Source organism: Cebidichthys violaceus, unplaced genomic scaffold, assembly GCF_023349555.1.
Source record: "Cebidichthys violaceus isolate CVI_PGR_0920_01 unplaced genomic scaffold, fCebVio1.0.p SCAF_19, whole genome shotgun sequence".
Lineage (NCBI taxonomy): Eukaryota > Metazoa > Chordata > Actinopteri > Perciformes > Stichaeidae > Cebidichthys > Cebidichthys violaceus.
Window position 1 is genome coordinate 9,190,424 of NW_027176361.1, and position 20,192 is coordinate 9,210,615.

Sequence of the window (20,192 nt, forward strand, 5' to 3'; positions counted from 1 at the left end):
GCACAGTGTGACGAAGCTCTCTATCAGTCCTCTGTACTTCTCTGTATTCGTATTGTTACAGTATTGTGAAAATGTGTGTAAATGTATGTATTATGTTTCTGTCCATTTGAAACAAAAATACTTGGAATGGTGAAGTGATGAATGTGACTGAGTTTTATTCAAGTACTTCCCTGTTGTTGTTCAGTCCAATACAAAACAATACAAGTACAAATGTATTATACAACACAATACAAAGGAATTCTAAACAAACCCAGTACGGCACCTGATCTAGGCATTACTCCTCCCACCCTGGAACAACATGGTGGTTGATAGCTTAGAGGAAAAAATTACCCAGAGGGAGTGGTAACAGCGAAACCCGGGAGGACTTTGGCTTCACAACCGCAGTGCCAGTGTTTGCCTTTGCTACCTCAGAGGTCACGTTTCACATTCAGCAACAAGGTAAGACCAAGATGATATAGCAGATAGGCATATGTTAATATTTAGTTAAATCTTTTGATGAAACAAATACAATCATTTTAAGAATGTCTCTGCTTTTGTCTTGTCAGGCAGAATAAATGGAATATAATAGGGACTGATATTTGAAGCCATTAGTCTTCATCACTGGTGGGGTGTGCAGTGAATTAACATTTGCAGGGCGATGCATGTTAGCCTTTTGTAACGGGTGTGTTCAATCCGTGTTTCAAGCTACATGTACAGAGTTAGAGAGAGGCTGAGTCATGTGACCGTGCAGCTGGACTTTGGCCAGTGTGCTTTGAATTGTTTAAAGTTAATGATAAAGAAGTTAAAATGTTTCTGGTTATAAAGGTACTTACAGTACCTGCATTATAGACCATAAGGACAAAAGTTCTGAAAGATTTAGTCGCCTACACTGTGTGTTTGTAGATGTCTTTATTTTTTTAAAAGAGGATTGTAAATCTCGCCAAAACACTTTTCCTCTGTGACTCAGAATGTAAATAATTAATTTCTTATTCAAAATCAGTGAACAGATCTTCTTTCTGAGGGCATGGCCTCCCCCAGCGTTCTCCTGTCAGAGGTGCAGTTTAAGTGTTGCATCTGTCTGGAGGTTTTCTTTGAGCCGGTCTCCATCCCCTGCGGTCACAGCTTCTGCTTCACCTGTATCACATCACACTGGGACAACAGCCATGCCGTCAGCTGTCCCAAGTGTCACACAGCTTTTGAGGGCCGCCCAGAGCTTTGCGAAAACTCCTTCGCCAAGGAAATATCAGAGCAGATCCGAGCAAGAAGGCAGAACAACGTGATGTCAATGGCAGGAAAATTCATATTTTGTGATGTGTGCGTGGGGAAGCAAACAGAGGCCCTGAAGTCCTGCCTTGTATGTCTGACCTCATATTGTGAGAGTCACCTGGAGCCCCATCTGAGAGTTGCCACCTTGAAGATACACAAGCTGATTGAACCCGAGGCAATGCTGGAGAACCGGATGTGTAAAAGGCACCAAAGGCTTCTGGAGTTGTTCTGCAGGAGCGACCAGAGGTGTGTGTGCGTGCTGTGCACAGAGACCGACCACCGTTGTCATGACACCGTCCCAGTGGAGCGGGAGAGCAAGGAGAAGAAGGTGAGGTCCTAAACTCAACATCATCATTGTGCCATCATCCCATCAAATACAGCACATTGGACTTTGATTTACTTTTGCTTTCAATTACTGTTCCAATGTTCAGGCTCAGATGAAAAGGACCGAGGCTGATGTGCAGCAGATGATCCAGGACAGACTGCAGAAAGTGGAGGAGATCAGACACTCGGTGGAGCTCAGCAAAGTGAGTTGACATAAGATCATAGAGCAGCTTAAGTGAATGTTTCCTGTTGGATAAATTGGGCATTTGCAGAACAGTTAAAACATCCTTTCTATAAGAATGTAAGAAAAGAGGCAGAACACATTCAAGAGAGTGTGCATAGCAGGAAAAACAGTGGTACCACCATCTCAAAACATGTATCTATTAATGTATCATTATTCTGCTCAGAAACTATGTATTTATATTAGTCCTACTGCTATGTATGCTACGTATTGCCAGTGCTTCTACTTAAAGGAGCTGCATTTAACATTCTGAACATTAATATAGCAGCAAACAACTATTATCCATGTAAAGATATCGTGTAGTAATGTCTACCTGAGCAGAGAAGGAAGTCACACTCCCTCCGTGTGCCATGTTGTCCGAGCTTCTCCTTGCTTTGTCAACAACTTGAGGAAACCAGACAGACAGTTGAGTGTGAGAGTGCCCTACTGGCAAGCTGTTGTCTCGGGGTAGCACCCATCATCCGCTTCCCTCTCAGGTAAACCCTGTTAGCTTCCACAACAGTTGTGATGTCACAAAATCCTCCTTGTACATCCAGGTTATAACCTGAGCACAGAGAAGCTGTCCTCCTTCAGGACATGAACGTAAGAACAGTTTTCTGCACAGTGAGGGTCATACATCCATGTGAAATATGCAACATTCAACTTTTTTTCATTATTCAATGTCTTCAGGAAAGCTCAAAGAGGGACATAGTGGAAAGCACGGAGGTCCTCTCCACTCTCTTTCGTTCCTTGGAGACGCGTAAGGCAAAGCTGCTGGAGATGATCCGGAGGAAGCAGGCAGCAGCAGAGCAGAGGGCGGAGAGGCTCATCACAGAGCTGGAGCTGGAAATCACTGAGCTGGAGAGGAAGAGAAGAGAAATGGAGACGCTTTCTCACACTGAGGACCACCTCAATCTTCTGCAGGTGAGGAGTAGTCTCACAGCAAGATATTTCATGTTCATACAAACAGAGATTCCAAAGAGCATTCTAAAACAGCAGTCTCATCTCATCTTTTTTGGCCTCTTTTCTGCTTTTTTCTCTCTTATTTGACTTGTCAGAGGTTTCCTGCTCTGAGCTGTCCTTCATCTGTCAAAGCCTGCACTGACATCATCGTCCATTCAGACACATGTTTGGGGATTGTAAGGAGAGAGGTGGCCAACATTGAGCAGCAGCTTCAATCAGCTTTGAAAAAGCTTTCCATTCAAGGTCAACTTCTAAGATTTTTCTTCAGCATCACTACATTCTGTGAGAATACAGCCACTTACATTTAATCAATACATTAATATGTGTTTCATTTTTAATCATGTGTTCTTATTAACTTACAGAGCATGAGAAGATGCAGCAGTATGCAGGTAAAGTTAGACAGTCAAACAATAATAGTCAGCATATCGGTGTTCTCTCTCTCTCTTATACCTTTTTTTCCTGTTTCTCAACTAAATTAAAACATAATGTACCTTGAATAAAACCATAAAATACTGTATCAATGAGAAGACAAAATTAGAGAACAGTGGACTAGAAATCTGACATATTAGACATCCGAAAAGGTTTAGCGCTGAAAGTAATGATTATCACTATTTTTTGATTATTTTTTTCATCATGACAATGCATGCCACAGGATAGTTACAGATACTGCAAACTGGCATGCAACTGGATATTACCTGCATTTGTAACACTTGAGTATTTTTCTGGACACCTCAACTGATGAAAACCACAAACATAAAGAGTGAGTAAATCTTTGGAGAAAGGGGATAATAAAGTTCAAAATCCTATGTCTGTCGAACAGTTGATGTTCATCTGGACCCCAAGACAGCCAACCCTTGGCTGGTTCTATCACAGGATGGGAGACAGATCTGGGATGGAGATGTTGAACAGAACCTGCTGGACATACCAGAGCGTTTTGACACGGCACCATGTGTCCTCGCCACAAGGGTAAATAAAGATGTGGTTTGTATGTATTTATCCTTGTAGGGACGAAATGTCTTTCTGCTTCACTCTTAGAGATGAACAGCGTCAGTGACCTGAGCCTCTCTTGCTACGCAGGGTTTCACCAGTGGGAGGCACTACTGGGAGGTCGACGTGGGAGATAAAACGGCGTGGGACTTGGGAGTGGCTCGACAGTCGATCAACAGGAAAGGTGTGGTCACACTGAGTCCAGAGGACGGTTATTGGACTATTTGCTTGAGGAAGGGCAGTGAGTACCGGGCATGTGCAGGACAGGCAGAACTGCTGTGTCTCTCTCAGAGGCCCCAGGTTGTTGGGGTGTTTTTGGATTACGAGGACGGCACGGTGTCCTTCTATGATCCAGATGCCAAGTCACACATCTATTCCTTTACACAGCTTCAGTTCACTGAGGCCATGTTTCCCTTTTTCAACCCAGATATGTGCGACAGCGGAAGCAACGCATCACCACTTATTGTCCGCCGGCTCAGTGGAGTCAATGGAGGCAGGGATTTAGATGACATTACAATATGATGTGAAATGTATATTTACTGTCTGTTTATATGTCATGGCATTTTAATTTAAACAGTATAAAACTGCTCTCTCTGTTGATGTGAACCTTTTTTTAATTAGAGAATTTGTGTTCAGTTGACAACAATAGCTTTCACATATTATGGATCATACATAACCATTTTCTGACTTGCCCCACTCCCCCAATAAACTGTTGACTGATGTATCTGTTGTATATGCTTACCTCTCCTCCTCTTTGTTCTTCCCTTCATCTGTGCTCAGTGCAGATCTTAGACCTGCCTCACTCCAATAATAACCATGCTCAGGCATCACAGGCCAACCACAAAACTGACTTCAGAACACCTCTTAGATTGTACAGTTTGACAACTGCTAATCAGATTAGGACAGGGATAGGATTAGCCTCAAGGCAGATGGAGCGCTGAGACAGTTTCAGGATTTAGCCTTTGGTGGAGGCTTTATGCACACACAGTACTGCACACTCACAGGTATGTCACGGAACTAAATGCATGCACACAAACACGGTGATTGCAAGTAAGTATTTAACACTCTGGTGAGTTCCTTAAAGAATTAGGAAATATCTGTAAAGAGAGAGCTGAAAGGTGTCGGGGAAGGAATATGAGATGAAGAGGGATTAAAACCGCTATCATTCAAGCACAGGGCGGAGACACATGTAGAAGCAAGAACACCCCGTAAACCTCTTTGGATGGCCGACAGACAAGGGTAAGTCAAATAATATGTCAATATAGTTTTCTATGTTGATGTCGGTTACTGTAGGAAGGAATATCAAAATGTAAACCAAAGTCCTACCAGTAGGATCCCTGGCATGTATCACTAATTGTGGCGCAATGTAGATTTTAAAACGGCAAACACGTTTAGGAATTGCCATATTTCGCTGATGACTTAATTGAAAAGTAACAGGGAAGCTTGGGGATGACAACTTCTCCAGGCTTGAGCAGATGAGCAGAGTGTTCTTCACTGAAGAAAAGTATATCTGCAACTGAGAAAATATGCAGACCTTCATTTTCTGCCTTTTGCCATTAACTGGGATTAAGTGTATCTGTATTTTTGTAATAGAAAGCACTGCCTCCAATATGGATCTTGTTAAGCCCCACATTGCTTGAAATACTACAAAAAAAACGTTTAAGCTCCTATAATTACACAAATGTAAATGTGACAAGTTACGATCACAATATTGAATTTTGGTTTCTCTGTTAGTCCTAAGAACCTTTCATATGGATGGAGGCCAGCGAACCAGCAGTGGATATCAATATGACAAGTTTACTGGTGTCACGTTTCAAAGGCCAGAGCTGAGAGGAGAGGTGTGAAGTCGCCAGTGATGGATGAGACAGCCGGGGATCTCCCAGTCAGAGATGTGGGACTGATGAGGTCGGGACTGATGCCGACTGCACCAGGTTTGTGTGTAGTCTTTTGGCAGTATGATGAACTGTATATTTATAATTCATTGACTCAAAGGTCCTTGGGAATTCTGCAATAGAAGTGCATTTCTTTATATTTGTGTAAATACATATCGACGGTCCTGACTAAATCTGTATGTTTTCTTCAGATACTCTACGTGATGTGAAGACATGGAAGAAGCATCATCATGCCATGAAGACAAAAGGTAAAACCACTATATCAAATTCACCCTTTCAGTTCATCCAACTCAGATTTTCAGACTTTCAATCAAAAGCATTCAAAAGTACATTTTCATAAACGTACAAAATGTTGGCTACCTCGCTCTGTCTTCAGCAGATCCTCAGCGCCTGTTTCGGTTTCCCAGAGAGCACCTGGAGGACTTGTGTCTCAGACTGCAAGAGGAAAACAGTGTGCTAAGACAACACACTTGTACACAGGAGATGAGGCTACGCAGGTAACGGAAACATTGACACTGACTGTACCTAACACAAGACACTTTAGCGGAATAGGGCTCATCGCTGTGCTGTCCCACAGTAGCTGTTACAATCATCTCTGTTGTGGCCCTAGGATGTGATTTAAAGATATATATGATAAACACAAGTCCCCTAATATGGCTGATTTGCCCTCCTCTTCCTTGACTCAGGATGTCTACCAGACTCATGCGTCTCCGCCAACTCCGTCCTGGATCCAATTGTGTGAAGGAGAGGGACATGGAGGACACCATACAAGAGCTGGAAGCCCGTGTGGCTATGCTGGAGAGCCAGAAAGGGTTGCTGCAGAACAAACTCAGCCTGGCCAAGCAGCACATTATGGACCTCGGGGGACGCACGCCCTACAAGTTCAGTAAAGGTGTGTATGTTTTACATGATTGTAAGCCAGGGTAACTACTGTTTCCTCTTCCATCTCTGACCTTCCTCCCTCTCTTCTTCTTCTCTGACGTGTCAGGTAAATGTATGGAAGTGGAGGGCGGAGTCAGGAGGGCAGCCCAGACTGCCCCGCCCCGCTACGGCCCCACGTTGGAAGACACCAGGGCAGAGATGGAGAGATTGTACGTGTGTGATGCTCAGAACACTGAGCAGATGTTTTCTAACCTCTGATCATATCATTATCCAACTTTCATTCTGCTACCTGACTCTTTATTTCTCCTCTACCCCCCCCCCCCCCATTACCTCCAAACCCCCTCATGACTCCATGCTGACCTCCCTCTAACCTCCCAGCAGGTCCAGTGTAACCGAGCAGGTGAGGACTGCAGAGCTGGAGCTGACTGCCCAGGCGCTCAGAGACACGCTGCGAGAGAAAGAGAAAGAGATAGAGGGAACTGTGAGAGACATAAGGAAGCAACAGGCTGACAGACACAGGTGGCTACAGCAGACTTGCAAATACTAATATAACGGCTTTCTTTTGTGTTTTCCTACTTCTGCCCCCCCCCCCCCCCCCCCCTAACCCTGAACAGGATAAGCGGTTAAAGATAACACAGTGTACTTTGCTACAGTTGAAATGAAAAAAATGATACCATTCTTGGTCAGGCAACAGGAGAAGCGTAATCTGTTTTTACTGCCAGTTTCCCTCCTTAAACAATCCTGTTTGAAAGCTGTTTTGTACTACATAAGCAGGACATTGCAGTGGTCTTTCCACTACTAGACACTCTTTTTGGCAGCTGCTTGTACGACACCCATGTCAATTAAGATAATAAATACTGCTGTCTCCATGTCAGAATAACTATTAGAGAGAATGTGGATCTGATCCGTCTTCAAAAGCAGCTTTCAGACAAGAGCACCGCTCTGAGAGTCACACAGGAGAAGTTCAACAACCTGCAGGAGGTTAGATGACCTTATTTCTCTATAAATCATTCAGTTTTTCTTGTAATTACAGTATCTTAAGAATTGGCGTTCAGTACTTTAGTCACTTACACACATAAACAGTATGTCATTGGTCGTCAAAAGACAAATATGTAAATGTGCCTTTCTTCTTTCCTTCCAGGCATATGAGAATCAGCTCGAGGAGGTAAATGCTCCGTTACACACACAGCTTTATGAATACCTGTAGTAGTCTGATACTTACTCATGTTCATTTTGAGTGTCATGTGTTCACCTCAGCGTCAGAAGTCAATGAGGGAAAGCCATGGAGCTCTGCTGGAGAAAGTGGAGGAGCTGACTGAACGGCTGAAGCAGGAGAGAGAGAGAGCACTGGCACTGGAGGGACAACTTACCACTGCTACCCTGTCTCTACAGACTCTGGACAAGGTACCGCATCTGGAATGTATAAATCCAGACTAAAAAAGGCTCAAGATTATGTAACGTGTTGTCAGTTTTTTTGTGTAATTTATTCTCTCTCTTTCAGCTACAGGACCGTATTACAGACCTGGAGGGAGAGAGGGATCTAATAAAAGAAAACTATGACACTCTAATAGAGAGGTGAGAGTTAAAGTCTTCTAGGCCCTGAAAAACAATCTTTAAGATGTTATGGTGCTCATTAACCAGGAGGTTTGAGGGATCGTACCTTGGCTTCTCTGGAAATTGAGATGCACAGTAAATGCAAGTTGCCTTGCAGGAGCAGCAGAACATGACTTTAGATCAGATTCATGTTGATATGGAAACATCTTTCTTTATTTGAGGACTACACATGGACAGTAGTCCTAACATATGAGAATGACTTCTAAATATAATTTTGTGTTTCACCTTGTATGTTTATATTCATCCTTGGCCTTCCTAGTACTTTATCTGTGCAAAGCAATCACGATGGCAAGGTGGAGCAACATAAAGAAGTGAACCAAATGAGGGAGGAACAGGGAGAACACATCAGCAGGATGGACATCCGGAGACTTGAAGAAATGCTGCAAGCAGAGAGGGGTGAGAGAGGCAGGCTGGAGCTGGAGAAGGAGAAACTGAGACGAGAGAAGGAGATATTGGAGGAGAAGAGGGAGCGCGAAAGAGGTAGGAGTCTCAGCATGGTGGCACTGCATCTGCATCTGCTGCGGTTTGACAATGAGAAGGAATGGAGTTAGAGAAATATAACACCTGAAGCCTCATCTCTTCCAGTGCCACAAGCAGACAGTATATTCATTTACAATATCATTTATTTACTTATTCGTCCTGTTGTTTCATTTAGACTCTTCTGTGATGACGATAGACAAGCATCTGGAACAGGAGGGTTTCCAGTACAGAAAGCAGATTTCTGCTCTACAGGACAGACTGGACTCTGTCACAAAGGTCAGAGATGAATTATTGAATAATATACTGCTGAACAACTGTTTCACACATCAGTTTTCACATTTGTTTTCTGGATGCTATTCTGTTTTTAGCACACGTTTCATCATCTCTCTTCTCTCTTCCAGGAGTTTGACATGAGTGTTGAGGAGCTCAGTGAAACTCTTATACAGATCAAGGTTTGCACACACTTTTCTTTTTAATTAAATGTTTTTGTTTACCTCTGTTAGAACTGCTTTAAAAGCCAAACTTAATTGCATTTAAACCGTATTGCATTCTTTCCCTCCAACTACAGGCATTTCGGATGCAGCAGGAGAGCAGGGCGGGGCTGGGTTTTCTCTGGACTGATGGGAAGGTGGAGGATTCGCCCCGTGAGCTGGTTAACATCCAGGCATCGCATGCTGAGACTGTGCTGGAATTACAGAAAACAAGAAGCCTTCTACTGGTGGAGCACCGTATCAGTAAAGACCTTCAGGTACACAATAAACACATTTGTCAAACACATGTAAAAATCAGCATTGTTTCTCCTCCCATTTTAACTGAACTGGTCTTTGATCAAACTCTGGTTCCCAAGGAAGAGTTGAACACAGTCAACCAGAAGTTGGGAAGAGAGAGGGAGGAGAGTAGAAGGAGGAGCTCAGAGAAAGACAAACTTTTATCAAAAAGAGCTCTTCAGATCAACGCTTTACAAGGTATTACCAACACTCATTTCTATAGTACTACTAGAGCCAAGAGAACCCAATATAATTCCTAATCTGTTTATTCTGTGCTGTCTATCACTGATTCATTGACATGCAGGAGGTGTTTGCAGTTTGTTCAGAAAAAAAATCTGGGTAGTTAGCATCAGAATCTCAAAACTATTTTTTTTTCTACTTGTACTCTGAAGCTCAGTTGAAAGAGTTAGCATACAGCCCCAGGAACAGCAAGCAGACCATACCAATACAGTACACCTGGCCAGCTGGAGACCAGGAGGTGGTACAGCCCATTGAGGAGGACATGTCTTTTTCTCAGCTGAGGGCTGGGGAGTCATTGTTGGAGATCCACCTCAAGGTCTAAAAACAAAACAGACATTGTACCTGAATTAGTTTTTTCATTCAATGTTTCCCATGAGGCTGAAATCTTTTTTTTTTTGCACCTTCAGGCCGCCACCTTCACCCCAGAAGGTCTTCGTACCATGGGCAGCATCCACCGTGAAGACAGTGTGACCTTCTGCACCTACAGCCTTTTGGACTTTGAGGTGCACTCCACCCCTCTGGTGTCAGGCAGCCAACCAGACTACGGCTTCACGTCACGCTACGCTCTGACAGCCCGAGATCTGGGCAGGCTGGGAGGTCAGGGGTCAAGGGTCAGAGTGGAGCTCCACCAGGCGTTAGGAGGGGTCAGATTTGTGACACATGGAAGTGGGCAGATGTCCCTCATGGGGGCTATGGAGAGGAGAGGGGAGCGCGTCGGTGGACATGTCAATATCACAGGTGAGTGTTGTATAAAACGAGGCAATATACTGGATTTCAAGCTACTTTTTCTGCACAAAGTTTGGTAACATGCAGTGATTGCCAATATGACGTTTCTACACCTTAATAGATACATTTTCTGTCATTTTTCTTTTACATATTAAGTTGTAACGTTCTTATTTATGACATAATGCACTGTGTGTGGTAATCTTAATTTTTTTGAGAATTACTTTTCTGAAAAATCTGTCCGTCTATCTGTCCCCGTCCAAGGCTCCGAGGGTGAACTTGTTGGTGTTGTGGATTTCTGGGTGCGCCTGTTTTATCCTGCAGAGCCCAGAGACACTGTGGCAGAGAGAGGAGCAGACAGGAGAACAGCGGCACAGAGGGGTCCTGTGCACATCTCTCTTGGCTGGCAGGATGCTGGTCATGAGGTAAAATAGGGTGATACATTTTTTATGTGACTTTTTAGAGACAGTAAAGTTTACTCTGCCTCACAGTGGACATTTAAAAAAATGTCTTTCTCCTAAAGAATAGTCCGGAAAGAAACTGTTCACAGTGAGGTCTGTGGTTTAACCTGTGTGACAGGGTTATGTTATTTTGGAATCAGAACAATTCTTTTTTTTTTTTTTATGCTGTTTGCAGGAGTTACATGACTACGGTGGGGGGATCCCCAATGAGTTGGTGGTTATGCTGGAACGTTGTGTGGGCCTTCATGCTCGCTGGCCTGGACTTCTCCCTGATGCCTACCTGACATACAGGTTCTATGACCTGCCGCCTCACGTCTCTCAAACAGTCCAGTCCACCACTGACCCGGTGTTCAGTGATGCTACCAGCTACCCACTAGCTGTAACAGCTGATGTGTTGCACTACCTGAGGTATGATCAAATATGTAATATTTTGGAAATATGTTAGAAATTCAGATAATATTGAAGAGGGCATTCACTTGTTGTGACACAGCTTTCTTACATTTTTTTTAAGGAGATACGGTAAGTTAACTACTGGGTTAAATTAATGAATATCCTAATAAACTTGAGAATGATCTAAATATTTCTGTTTTTATAAAGTTAGTGCTTTGGATAATCCCTATTTTTGCAAAAATATTGACAATATTCAACTCTGCTTTTGTCCAGGTCCAGCAGTTTGTGGGTGTATGTGTTTGATGACAGCGATGACCAGATACCACCAGCCTATCTGGCCAAGACCCCCATCCCACTGCGAGCCCTGGCTACTGGCAGGGAGATCAGAGGTGAGGGAGAGAGAAAAGTAACACATTTACATTATTATTATTCATCTCCCACTAGAGGGAGCAGTAATATCGATGAAAAGCCAACATCTTATATTCACATAATTACGTCACATATTTTTCTCTCTGTCCTGCCAGGGGACTATGTTCTGAGGGATCCGGCTGGTGGACCTCGGGGCATGGTCAGGGTCTTGATAAAATGGAAGTACCCCTTCCAACCATCGGTGGACACTGTGCTGGGTAGACAGGGAAGACAGGGAAGACAGGACATGGAAAGATCTGAGAGGGAGGAGAGGAGAGAGGAGGTGGAAGCATCACAGAGGCCTATAGCCAAGCCCAGAGCGAAGGTGATATTATTTTTTCTAGTGAGTCAAAAGGTTTGGGAGTTACTGGTGATGCTCTGGAGAACTGATTTGTTTGAAAGTGATAAATAGCAACGTCACCCTTAACCCTCTTTCAAAGTAAATGCACCTCTAAGGAGCGTTTAATTTGCTGACATCATGACTTTTGGATAAAGAAATCATCAAAAATCCAAGTGGAAATGCTAAAATGCATCATATGCTCAAAGACAAATTCCTGTGCCCTAGCTTAATGCCTGTTCTTCTGTGGCTTTACCACAGACTCAGCAACTTGAGCCGAGAGAATCCAAAGCAGTGCAGAAAGAGACTAAAGCTTTGGTAAGGTTTTAAGCAACAACAAAATTGGCACATTTACAGCTGAACTGTGTGTTTTCATCATCATTTAAGCATAGAAACTCTTTTATTTACTTGTGTATTCGTCTGTTTTACAGCCGCGGCCTCCAGCTGTAAAACAGAAAAGCTCACAGAACATACTACCAGAGCAACCCACCTTGGTGAAACCACTGGCCACAGGCAGGAAGAGATCCACCAAGAGGTCACCTGACCTTTACCACGACACACCCCATCTCACGCCTGAACCTGGACTGGCCACACCCTCTCATTTGCCAACAAGAAAGTAAGTTACAGATTTTTTCTTTTAAAAAAATCCACTTCATTATCTTGTTATTGTAGAACTCAATGAGCTTGATGGAGGTCTAGGAGATTTAGGATTTGTGTCGAACAAAAAAGGAAACTCTGTAGAGACAACCATCACAAAATGTTTCAACAGATTCTAATTGTTTGAAATGGTTCTGGTTTTTCTGAGATTTTAAATTAAATCATACATCCTGTGCATTTGTAGAATGGTTATGATTTTTCATTTAAATTGAATCATTGTATTTAATCATTTAATTTCAATCTTTTTTTTAAGATCTTCACCCACCACACTGTCGAGGACAAGCTCTGCCAGCGATGCCAGGACTCAGGTAGGAGCTCATTCTCTCTTTCAAAAGGCCTTAAAACAGTATCTGGTTACAAATGCGTATACAATATTGTGGAATGAGAAACACAGGTAATTAGAAGTGGAAGAGAATGGCTGGTGAATGGACTCATATCAAATTTCTTTTTCTCAGGACCTTCCCTCTGTGGATCAGGTGTCAATGGATGAAGACGAGGAGAGAAGTGAGAGTGGTAACTATTCAGGCCTACACACCTGCTTTGAGTTTCTTGTAGTAATTTGAATCCTCACTATGCCATTGTTTAAATATTTAAAACATGTTTGTATTGGAACACATTTGTCCTCAAAACCTTTACAAAAATATAGATATTTACTTTACACAATATACCTGGAACACATATGAAGCTTGTATGTTGTCAGGGCTTTTGTTTTCAGTCCAGCCACTCAAATTGAAAACATAATGAATCCAGTTCTTTCTCTCTCTTTTTTGACTAAACAGCTGCTGCAGGACACAGTGAAGTCCCAGAGTCGTTAGAGTCAAGTTCCTCGCAAAGCGACATTATCGTCATTCCACCAAAACGGAAAATGAGGAAGGTACGTACAAAGTAACTGTGTTAGTGAGAGAACATGTATGAATGAAAGAGGAAAAATATAAGATGTTTCTATTGTTGACATCTGTATGTCTTTGGATCTGCTATAAGGTCAAATAGTATGATATAAATAGGTGACTTGTTTTATGTTTCAGGGTGACAAGCTGAGAGTCGAGATTCTGTCCCTGTCCTTTGAACCGTCCTCACGCGTGACGCTGGACAAGTCAGTGCAGCGTGTTTATGTGGAATACCGGCTGCTGGGCGTCCCGATGGAGACGACAGAAACACCCATGTCCCTCCGCAAACCAACAAAGGGAGAGGAGATTCACTACAACTTCACACGAGGTGAGAGTGGGTGAGCTTTGAGTATAGTTGTTTCTAGAAAGTTTTAATTGTTTTATAACTTCCAAATCCTCTTGTTTGTCTCTCTCAGTGATATATGTGGACGGCTCACAGTCAGCTCCACTCAGACAGTATCTTTACACCATGTTGGAGGGCACTGACCCCAACCAGGGCAGGTAGTGTCATTAGTGTCTTTTGTGTCACCATAACAACTTAAAATATCAGTTTATTTGTCAGGACTCAAACCACAAAATTGAAGTGTGTATGTCTGTGTGTCATGGCAAGGTTAAAGTTCACAGTAGTCAGTGAGCCGATGGACGACGATGAGGACTGTGTGGACGTCGGACATGCTTTTCTGGACCTGAAGGAACTGCTGCTCACTGGAAATGATGTCAGCGACCAACAAATTGATGGTGGGTGTTGTATTTGCGTCATGCTTTTGATACCAAGGCTCGTAAAACAAATCGATTGTGAGGACAATGTGTGAAACACAGAGCTGCCTAACAGCCGGCCTGTCCCTGTGTCTCTGTTTTCCTCCAGTGGTGAGTGTGGATGAAGACAAGGAGGTGATAGGAAATCTGAAGGTGTCTCTGGAAGCAGCGAAAGCTCTGACTGGGATATACCAGGAGTTTCACCAGAGAAGAGAGACGAAGAAAGAAGATGACACAGATGAAGAGGAGGAGGAGGAAAAAGAATTAAAGGAGCAACAGGAAGAGAAGAAAAAAGATCAAATACTGATAGATTATGAGGATGATAGTGACTTCTGAAAGCAATTATTATGAGATTAACAGAGAGGTTGTGTTCTGTGTGAAACAGTTTTATTTTCACTGTTTGTAGCCTCTTCTTCAACAGTTCCCAAAGCAGTTAAATAAAGAGGCATTATTGAAAGGCATGTGATGCTGTTCTTTGAAGTTTATTTATGGATTTTTATAAATTTGTTCAGATCTTTCAATGTCTACGTTTATCCAGTATACATCTTTATCATGTATAAGATTGTAGTCTTAGTAAACATTTTCCTGGGTACATTTGTTTCTCAAAGAACTCTCAAAAGAGTGTTACATGATTGTGGGTATTGTTCTTCAAAAAGTCATATTGAATTCTGTTTTGTAATCCTATCCTCAAATTGAGGGCAACACAATAGATTATTTTTTGACTTCATATCAGACATGACTTTTAGTAACGGCATTGTCGCTCTGAAAGATCTTCCCTGCCAGAGAAGTGTTAAACAGATGATGATCTTGATGATTTGTCATTTCAGGAAGATGCTTTTTGCAGTGCTTGGCATCACACATGGAGTTATTCTTCATCATATCTAAAATTGTTGATTAACTCCTTAATTTGAATTTAATCAACTAACTGAGACCTGGAAAACCTGGAACCAGGTTGTTATTCCAGCACAGGAGTACTGGTTGGTCTCTGGGCATATCATTTGAGTGAGGGAATTTGGGCAACAGGATGCATACAGTACAAGTAAAAATTTTAAAGTTTTTTTGCATTTCATTTTTGAAATTGAACCACTAATTAATCATATAAAAACAAAATAATTGACAAATCCAATTTTCTAACGTTTTTTTTGTTTGTTTTTACAGTTACATGTTTTAAAACATTACATTTGACACATTCTCCTTAGAAAATAAACTATCAGTTTAATAATATTACATTATTAACGTTACATAACACAAAGCAAAGCCAATCAAACCACATCTCAAAGCACGTCTTAATTTACCAAGTTAGTCTCGCGAGACTGGAATTCAAGGCGCGAACGAAAACTCCCAAATATCCGACAGTCCTTAAAATCATTGCCAAATTGGAGAAACCTGTGGTCGACCAAATTAACGGTAGAGTGGAGTAAGTTAGTCATTTAAAAACGTTTAAGGTGAAGATACAAATTGAACCAACTGCCTAAACTTCGAGTTGTTAAACTACTTTGAAATTGGAGCCGGGGTTCAGTTGATGAAGTCATTGCGGTTTTGGGGTCCTGGAACTAAAAACGTCAGTTTTAAAACTTCATCTGTTATGAATAAGGCTACCGTTACATCTACAATTTGCGCCTAAATTAAACAATGGTAAGTAACGTTATGTGTTTGCTTATATTTATTTTTTTAAAAGACTGCCAAATCACTAGCCTGAGGCTAGTTTATTAGTATGCTAATGCTAGCTTAACTCTTGGCAAAATAATAAAAATTACCAGTAGTTTGAGTTTCTTAGCCACCATTAAAGTTACGAACGTTAATTGTGGCTAAGTCGTTCTATAACGTTAGCTTAACGTTAGTAAACGGCGCGTGTAAGACCCAACGTTAGCGCTACCTACGTCATGCCATCAAGTCTCGTGAGTAAATGGACCAGTCACTTTCACGAGTGTTAATGAAATATTGTGACTTAACAGGAGATGATGAAGCGTGTGAGCCATCGGCAGGCCAGCCAGCTGCTGCACAACAAGTTTGTGTTGGTGCTGGGGGACTCCAGTGAGTAGTAACCCAACTTGTATAGTATAACTAATCCATTTATGTTTGTATATGTTTAATGCTCTCCGTATTTCACCCGTAGTTCAGAGGGCTGTGTATAAGGACCTTGTTCTGCTGTTGCAGAAGGAGAAGTTTCTCTCCAATAAACAACTGAGGACCAAGGCAAGTGATTAAAAAAGAAGATGACACGTCAACGGTTTTGTTTGATGTGGCAATCATTAAGATTTCAGTCCTGGCTGATTTTAGATTTTCTATGTCTAATTGATTGCATAATTACATTTGTGGTGGGAGACAAACTGTAATACAGCATTCCCCCCCCCCCCGGGAATATCACCACAGACCCAGTTAATAATTCTGCAAATGTATAAATATTGTAATACTTTCATCAATGGACCACAGCCTCAATCACCATTATGTTACCTTCTTCTGTAATAAACAGAGACTTTGATGATTATTTAAATGAACATCATTATTATAAGCTGTGATCTTAGAAAGTTCAATGTCACAACTTGGAAAGTCATTAAACTTGTTTTTAGTGGCCCCCAATTTATACTTTATTCAAATTTCTTTTCTTTTCCCCCAGGCTGGTAGCTTGTTTATTCCTTCTCATTTGTTCCTGTTGTTCTCAAACTTTTTTCTCTTTCAGGGAGAGATGTGTTTTGAACAGGACTGCCTGGTGGAAGGTGGTTCGTTGACTTTGATGCATAATGGAACTGGGTACAAGGAGGTTCGCCAGTTCCAGTCCGCCCACCATTTAGTCCGATTCTACTTCGTCACGCGGGTTTACTCTCCCTACATGCAAAGCATCTTTGATGACTTGCGCAATGGCTTGAAACCTGATGTAATCATCTTCAACTCCTGTGTTTGGGATATTTCCAGGTGGGTAGGAGGAGGAGTAACTAGTAACAGTAACTAGTAATATCTAGCTATCTATTTGTATGTATGGAATATACTGCAACATGTGTTTTTGAGTATTTTAATATCCCACTCATTCATCCTGGACGTGGAGACGTATACCTACATTTATCGAATCACAAACTAAATAGTTCACCCAGCTAACTCCTCCCGTCATATACAACCACATTTAACTTTTTCAGCTTGTGGGTGGTGAGATAGCTGAGCAAATTTATGGGGTGTTTTGGATTTGCAACAACTGTTGGGGGGGGGGGGGGGGGGGTGATCAGATTTGGTGCATGATGAGAGACAGCTGCAGCAGAGGACGAAGCACTGCTCAGCTCGAAGGTGAGCGGTTTGCCTCACTAGTTTGTGCCTAGTGCTTTTGTCCTTCTGTATCTGTTTTGTAGATACAACTCCAGTTGGCTCGACAACTACAAGGAGAACCTGCACATGTTTTTTGCTGAGCTGAAAGGGATTGTGCCGCAGGAAACGCTGGTCATATGGAATCTCACCATGCCCTTAGGAAAGACGATCAAAGGCGGTTTCCTGGTGCCAGAGGTACATCATCGCCAAACGCCTGCATCATAAAGACACATGGAAATGTCGTCTTGTTGGGTCAAATTGGTGCACAGTCTGTCAAAAAATATAGTCTTACACCTTACCAGTGGTGTGTAACCACTGCTGAGGCAGACATTCATTCACTCCACATTGACTGTCCTGTCAATATCGGGGGTGCATTTTTATTTATTATGTATTTTATTTGTCTCCATCCACAGCAGGATCATGCTGTATGCCCACAGTCAAACCTGTAATTGTATAGTGAAGCTGGGATGACTATAGATGTAGTTAATACGTTCACAACACACAGCAGGAGACTTGTATGACTTGAACAGGTGTCTGGAGTTCAAACTAGTCACTACAGTGAGTCGCATTAAGAAAACTGAACGGTCTTGTAAAAATCGTTGTCCTCTTCTCCCTCACCTCAGGTTGAGCACAAGGCTTCTCAGCTGCGTTATGATGTGATTGAGGCCAACTTCTACAGCGGTACTCTGGCTGATGCCTATGGGATGGATGTGTTGGACCTCCACTTCCAGTTCCGCCTTTCCCTGCAACATCGTATTGTGGATGGAGTCCACTGGAATGCCCTTGCCCACCGCAAGATGACCTCTCTGCTGTTGGCGCACTCTGCACAGGCCTGGGGTGTTATTATGCCACTGGCTGTTGTGGGTGAGGAGGAATACTGCCGCACACACGCACACGCACGAAAGGTATATAACTGCAAGCCTGTTTTTTTTTCTATTTTACATTTTTGACCTGTTCTTTCTTTTAGAGCATGCGGAGGTTGCTGCTCAGCTGCCAGCCAGTGGAAATTCCAAACCTGCAAGTAAGACAGATGATGATGATGATGATGTAATGGGATTTGGATTATTTCCATTGGTTGCTTGTTTGATTAACAAAGAGCAAATATGGGTAAAATAAATTACTCATGATCTTCCAAGATTAATCCACTGGACATTAGGACGTGTTTGGGTTTGTCACCTGCTAAATTAAAACACTTGATGTCAATTAAAGTATAAAATCTGTTGTTTAATGAACAATTTTAAATATATTTTATATCTATGTTCAAATTACAATGCTGGACAGATGTTGCCCAGTGGTATTTGATATTCCCTTTTTAATGTTTGCTTTGATCTCTATTTGTTTTATTTGGGGATTTAGATTAGTTGAACAGATAATATTGGGCTCTTCTGAAATCTGCGGAGACCCTGGACACATGATGTTAAAACTACAGTTTAGAGAATGACCTCAATGTCAGTGTGAATGTGGTGAAACGAAGCGCTTCCCTCAGCTCTTCTGTTAGCTGATGCATGTCGTGTCACTTTTTCAGGAGAGCATTGAGGAGAGCGTACCTCCACAGCGACAAATTATTCGCGGTGTCTTTTGATTAGTCAAAATAATAACAGCCAAACTAATGTCACATTAAAAGATTCAAGCTCATTAATAATGCGCTGTGATTGCAGAACATGTCTACGTCATCAACAATTAAATGTCGGGTTCTTGTGCAGTAGAAGTCATTTAAAACAGGATCATAGCAAAGTGTCCATCTCTAACGCCTCCCTTATCTCCCTTTCACAGAGCGACACGCATCAAGGAGGAGGAACGATGGCTGCAGAGAGGAGTTTTCTCGTGATTCCTGGTCTTTTGGTTCCTTGAACGACCCGCCGCCACCCGCACATTACCTTCCACCCCACCTCAAACATGGCAAGTGTTTTTAGGACCAATGCATGTGTGGGTCTTCTGATCCAGTTATTGGAAGTGTCTTTGAGCTTCCATGTCTGCTCCTGGGCCTATTGCCATGTGCCGTATGTTCTGCAGGGTTCGACTACAGGCCGCCCAACCATCACCACCAACAGAACGTGCTGAGGAGCCGACAGGCCAGACGCCACTACGCTCCGTACACCCAACCGAGACGCCGTCGATACAACCATCATGGCCACTACTACTGAGGCAGGGAGTTTTTACAACATTCAGATGTGGTCGAGTTCCACTAATTGTTGTTTACTGCAGTTTCACCTGCACTGTATTGTTTCTCAACAGGCTTGTAACTAGGATGAAGTATTAATCCTCAAATGACTTAGTTCACTCAGATTTTAATCATTTCAGTCTTCTGACGTACTAATGGTCATTTTTCTTATATTGTAAATTGGTTCTTCTAGTTGAATTCTTTTAGTTCTGGCATCAAAAAGTTGATTTTAAATGTATATGTCTGCACTTAAAATGTGTGTCAGGTGCTGTGTTCTATTAAAGTGGCTGCTATGATTTCAAAGGACTGTTTTTAACTTGAGCCTTCTGATGCTTCTCCCTGTCCCACACAGAGCAAGTATGGTACAAAGATTTAATTGACTTTATGCCCGTGTTCACGACTTTAAACATTGTTGTGGAAATAAGCATAATCAGATGTGGTAGAGAAACTGCTTTAGCTTTGTTTGCCCAAGCCTGTACAGATTTAATATATTTATTCAACCCT

At 42.3% G+C, this 20,192-nt stretch overlaps 3 protein-coding genes across 3 annotated transcripts; all 3 read left to right on the forward strand.

Annotated features, from left to right (window-relative positions):
* The first annotated feature begins 364 nt into the window (after positions 1 to 364).
* Positions 365 to 4,461, forward strand: LOC137874680 (E3 ubiquitin-protein ligase TRIM39-like). Its single transcript, XM_068713553.1, has 8 exons — positions 365 to 438; positions 980 to 1,573; positions 1,677 to 1,772; positions 2,480 to 2,713; positions 2,848 to 2,995; positions 3,115 to 3,141; positions 3,573 to 3,718; positions 3,830 to 4,461. Exons 2-8 carry the CDS (start codon positions 1,004 to 1,006, stop codon positions 4,259 to 4,261), a joined length of 1,653 nt encoding a protein of 550 aa, XP_068569654.1. The 5' UTR covers positions 365 to 438; positions 980 to 1,003; the 3' UTR covers positions 4,262 to 4,461.
* A 1,133-nt stretch (positions 4,462 to 5,594) lies between these two features.
* rpgrip1 (RPGR interacting protein 1) lies at positions 5,595 to 14,688 on the forward strand. The gene is made up of 30 exons (XM_068713554.1): positions 5,595 to 5,670; positions 5,823 to 5,879; positions 6,011 to 6,128; positions 6,318 to 6,523; positions 6,620 to 6,722; positions 6,892 to 7,032; positions 7,389 to 7,494; positions 7,655 to 7,678; positions 7,771 to 7,917; positions 8,015 to 8,088; positions 8,387 to 8,607; positions 8,783 to 8,883; positions 9,009 to 9,059; positions 9,176 to 9,355; positions 9,455 to 9,572; positions 9,767 to 9,930; positions 10,022 to 10,352; positions 10,602 to 10,762; positions 10,974 to 11,206; positions 11,462 to 11,577; positions 11,713 to 11,915; positions 12,195 to 12,251; positions 12,365 to 12,549; positions 12,844 to 12,898; positions 13,046 to 13,103; positions 13,370 to 13,464; positions 13,616 to 13,805; positions 13,894 to 13,978; positions 14,088 to 14,215; positions 14,343 to 14,688. The coding sequence occupies exons 1-30, from the start codon at positions 5,595 to 5,597 to the stop codon at positions 14,567 to 14,569; spliced, it is 4,011 nt and encodes a 1,336-aa protein (XP_068569655.1). The 3' UTR covers positions 14,570 to 14,688.
* An 872-nt stretch (positions 14,689 to 15,560) lies between these two features.
* Positions 15,561 to 19,991, forward strand: LOC137874918 (PC-esterase domain-containing protein 1A-like). Its single transcript, XM_068713897.1, has 9 exons — positions 15,561 to 15,868; positions 16,189 to 16,267; positions 16,350 to 16,429; positions 16,914 to 17,146; positions 17,572 to 17,722; positions 18,151 to 18,391; positions 18,495 to 18,548; positions 19,301 to 19,426; positions 19,541 to 19,991. The coding sequence occupies exons 1-9, from the start codon at positions 15,866 to 15,868 to the stop codon at positions 19,669 to 19,671; spliced, it is 1,098 nt and encodes a 365-aa protein (XP_068569998.1). The 5' UTR covers positions 15,561 to 15,865; the 3' UTR covers positions 19,672 to 19,991.
* Positions 19,992 to 20,192: the final 201 nt, after the last annotated feature.

Bases quoted from the DNA above. Each gene is read 5' to 3' on its own strand.
- rpgrip1 (XM_068713554.1), top strand. From the start codon at position 5,595: ATGGATGAGACAGCCGGGGATCTCCCAGTCAGAGATGTGGGACTGATG. The intron at 6,524-6,619 runs GTGTGTATGTTT...CTGACGTGTCAG, and splicing joins GCCCTACAAGTTCAGTAAAG to GTAAATGTATGGAAGTGGAG. The intron at 14,216-14,342 runs GTGGGTGTTGTA...GTTTTCCTCCAG, and splicing joins CAGCGACCAACAAATTGATG to TGGTGAGTGTGGATGAAGAC.
- LOC137874918 (XM_068713897.1), top strand. The intron at 16,268-16,349 runs GTGAGTAGTAAC...TTTCACCCGTAG, and splicing joins GTTGGTGCTGGGGGACTCCA to TTCAGAGGGCTGTGTATAAG. The intron at 18,549-19,300 runs GTAAGACAGATG...TCCCTTTCACAG, and splicing joins TGGAAATTCCAAACCTGCAA to AGCGACACGCATCAAGGAGG.
- LOC137874680 (XM_068713553.1), top strand. From the start codon at position 1,004: ATGGCCTCCCCCAGCGTTCTCCTGTCAGAGGTGCAGTTTAAGTGTTGC. The intron at 2,714-2,847 runs GTGAGGAGTAGT...TTGACTTGTCAG, and splicing joins ACCACCTCAATCTTCTGCAG to AGGTTTCCTGCTCTGAGCTG. The intron at 3,142-3,572 runs GTAAAGTTAGAC...TCTGTCGAACAG, and splicing joins GAAGATGCAGCAGTATGCAG to TTGATGTTCATCTGGACCCC.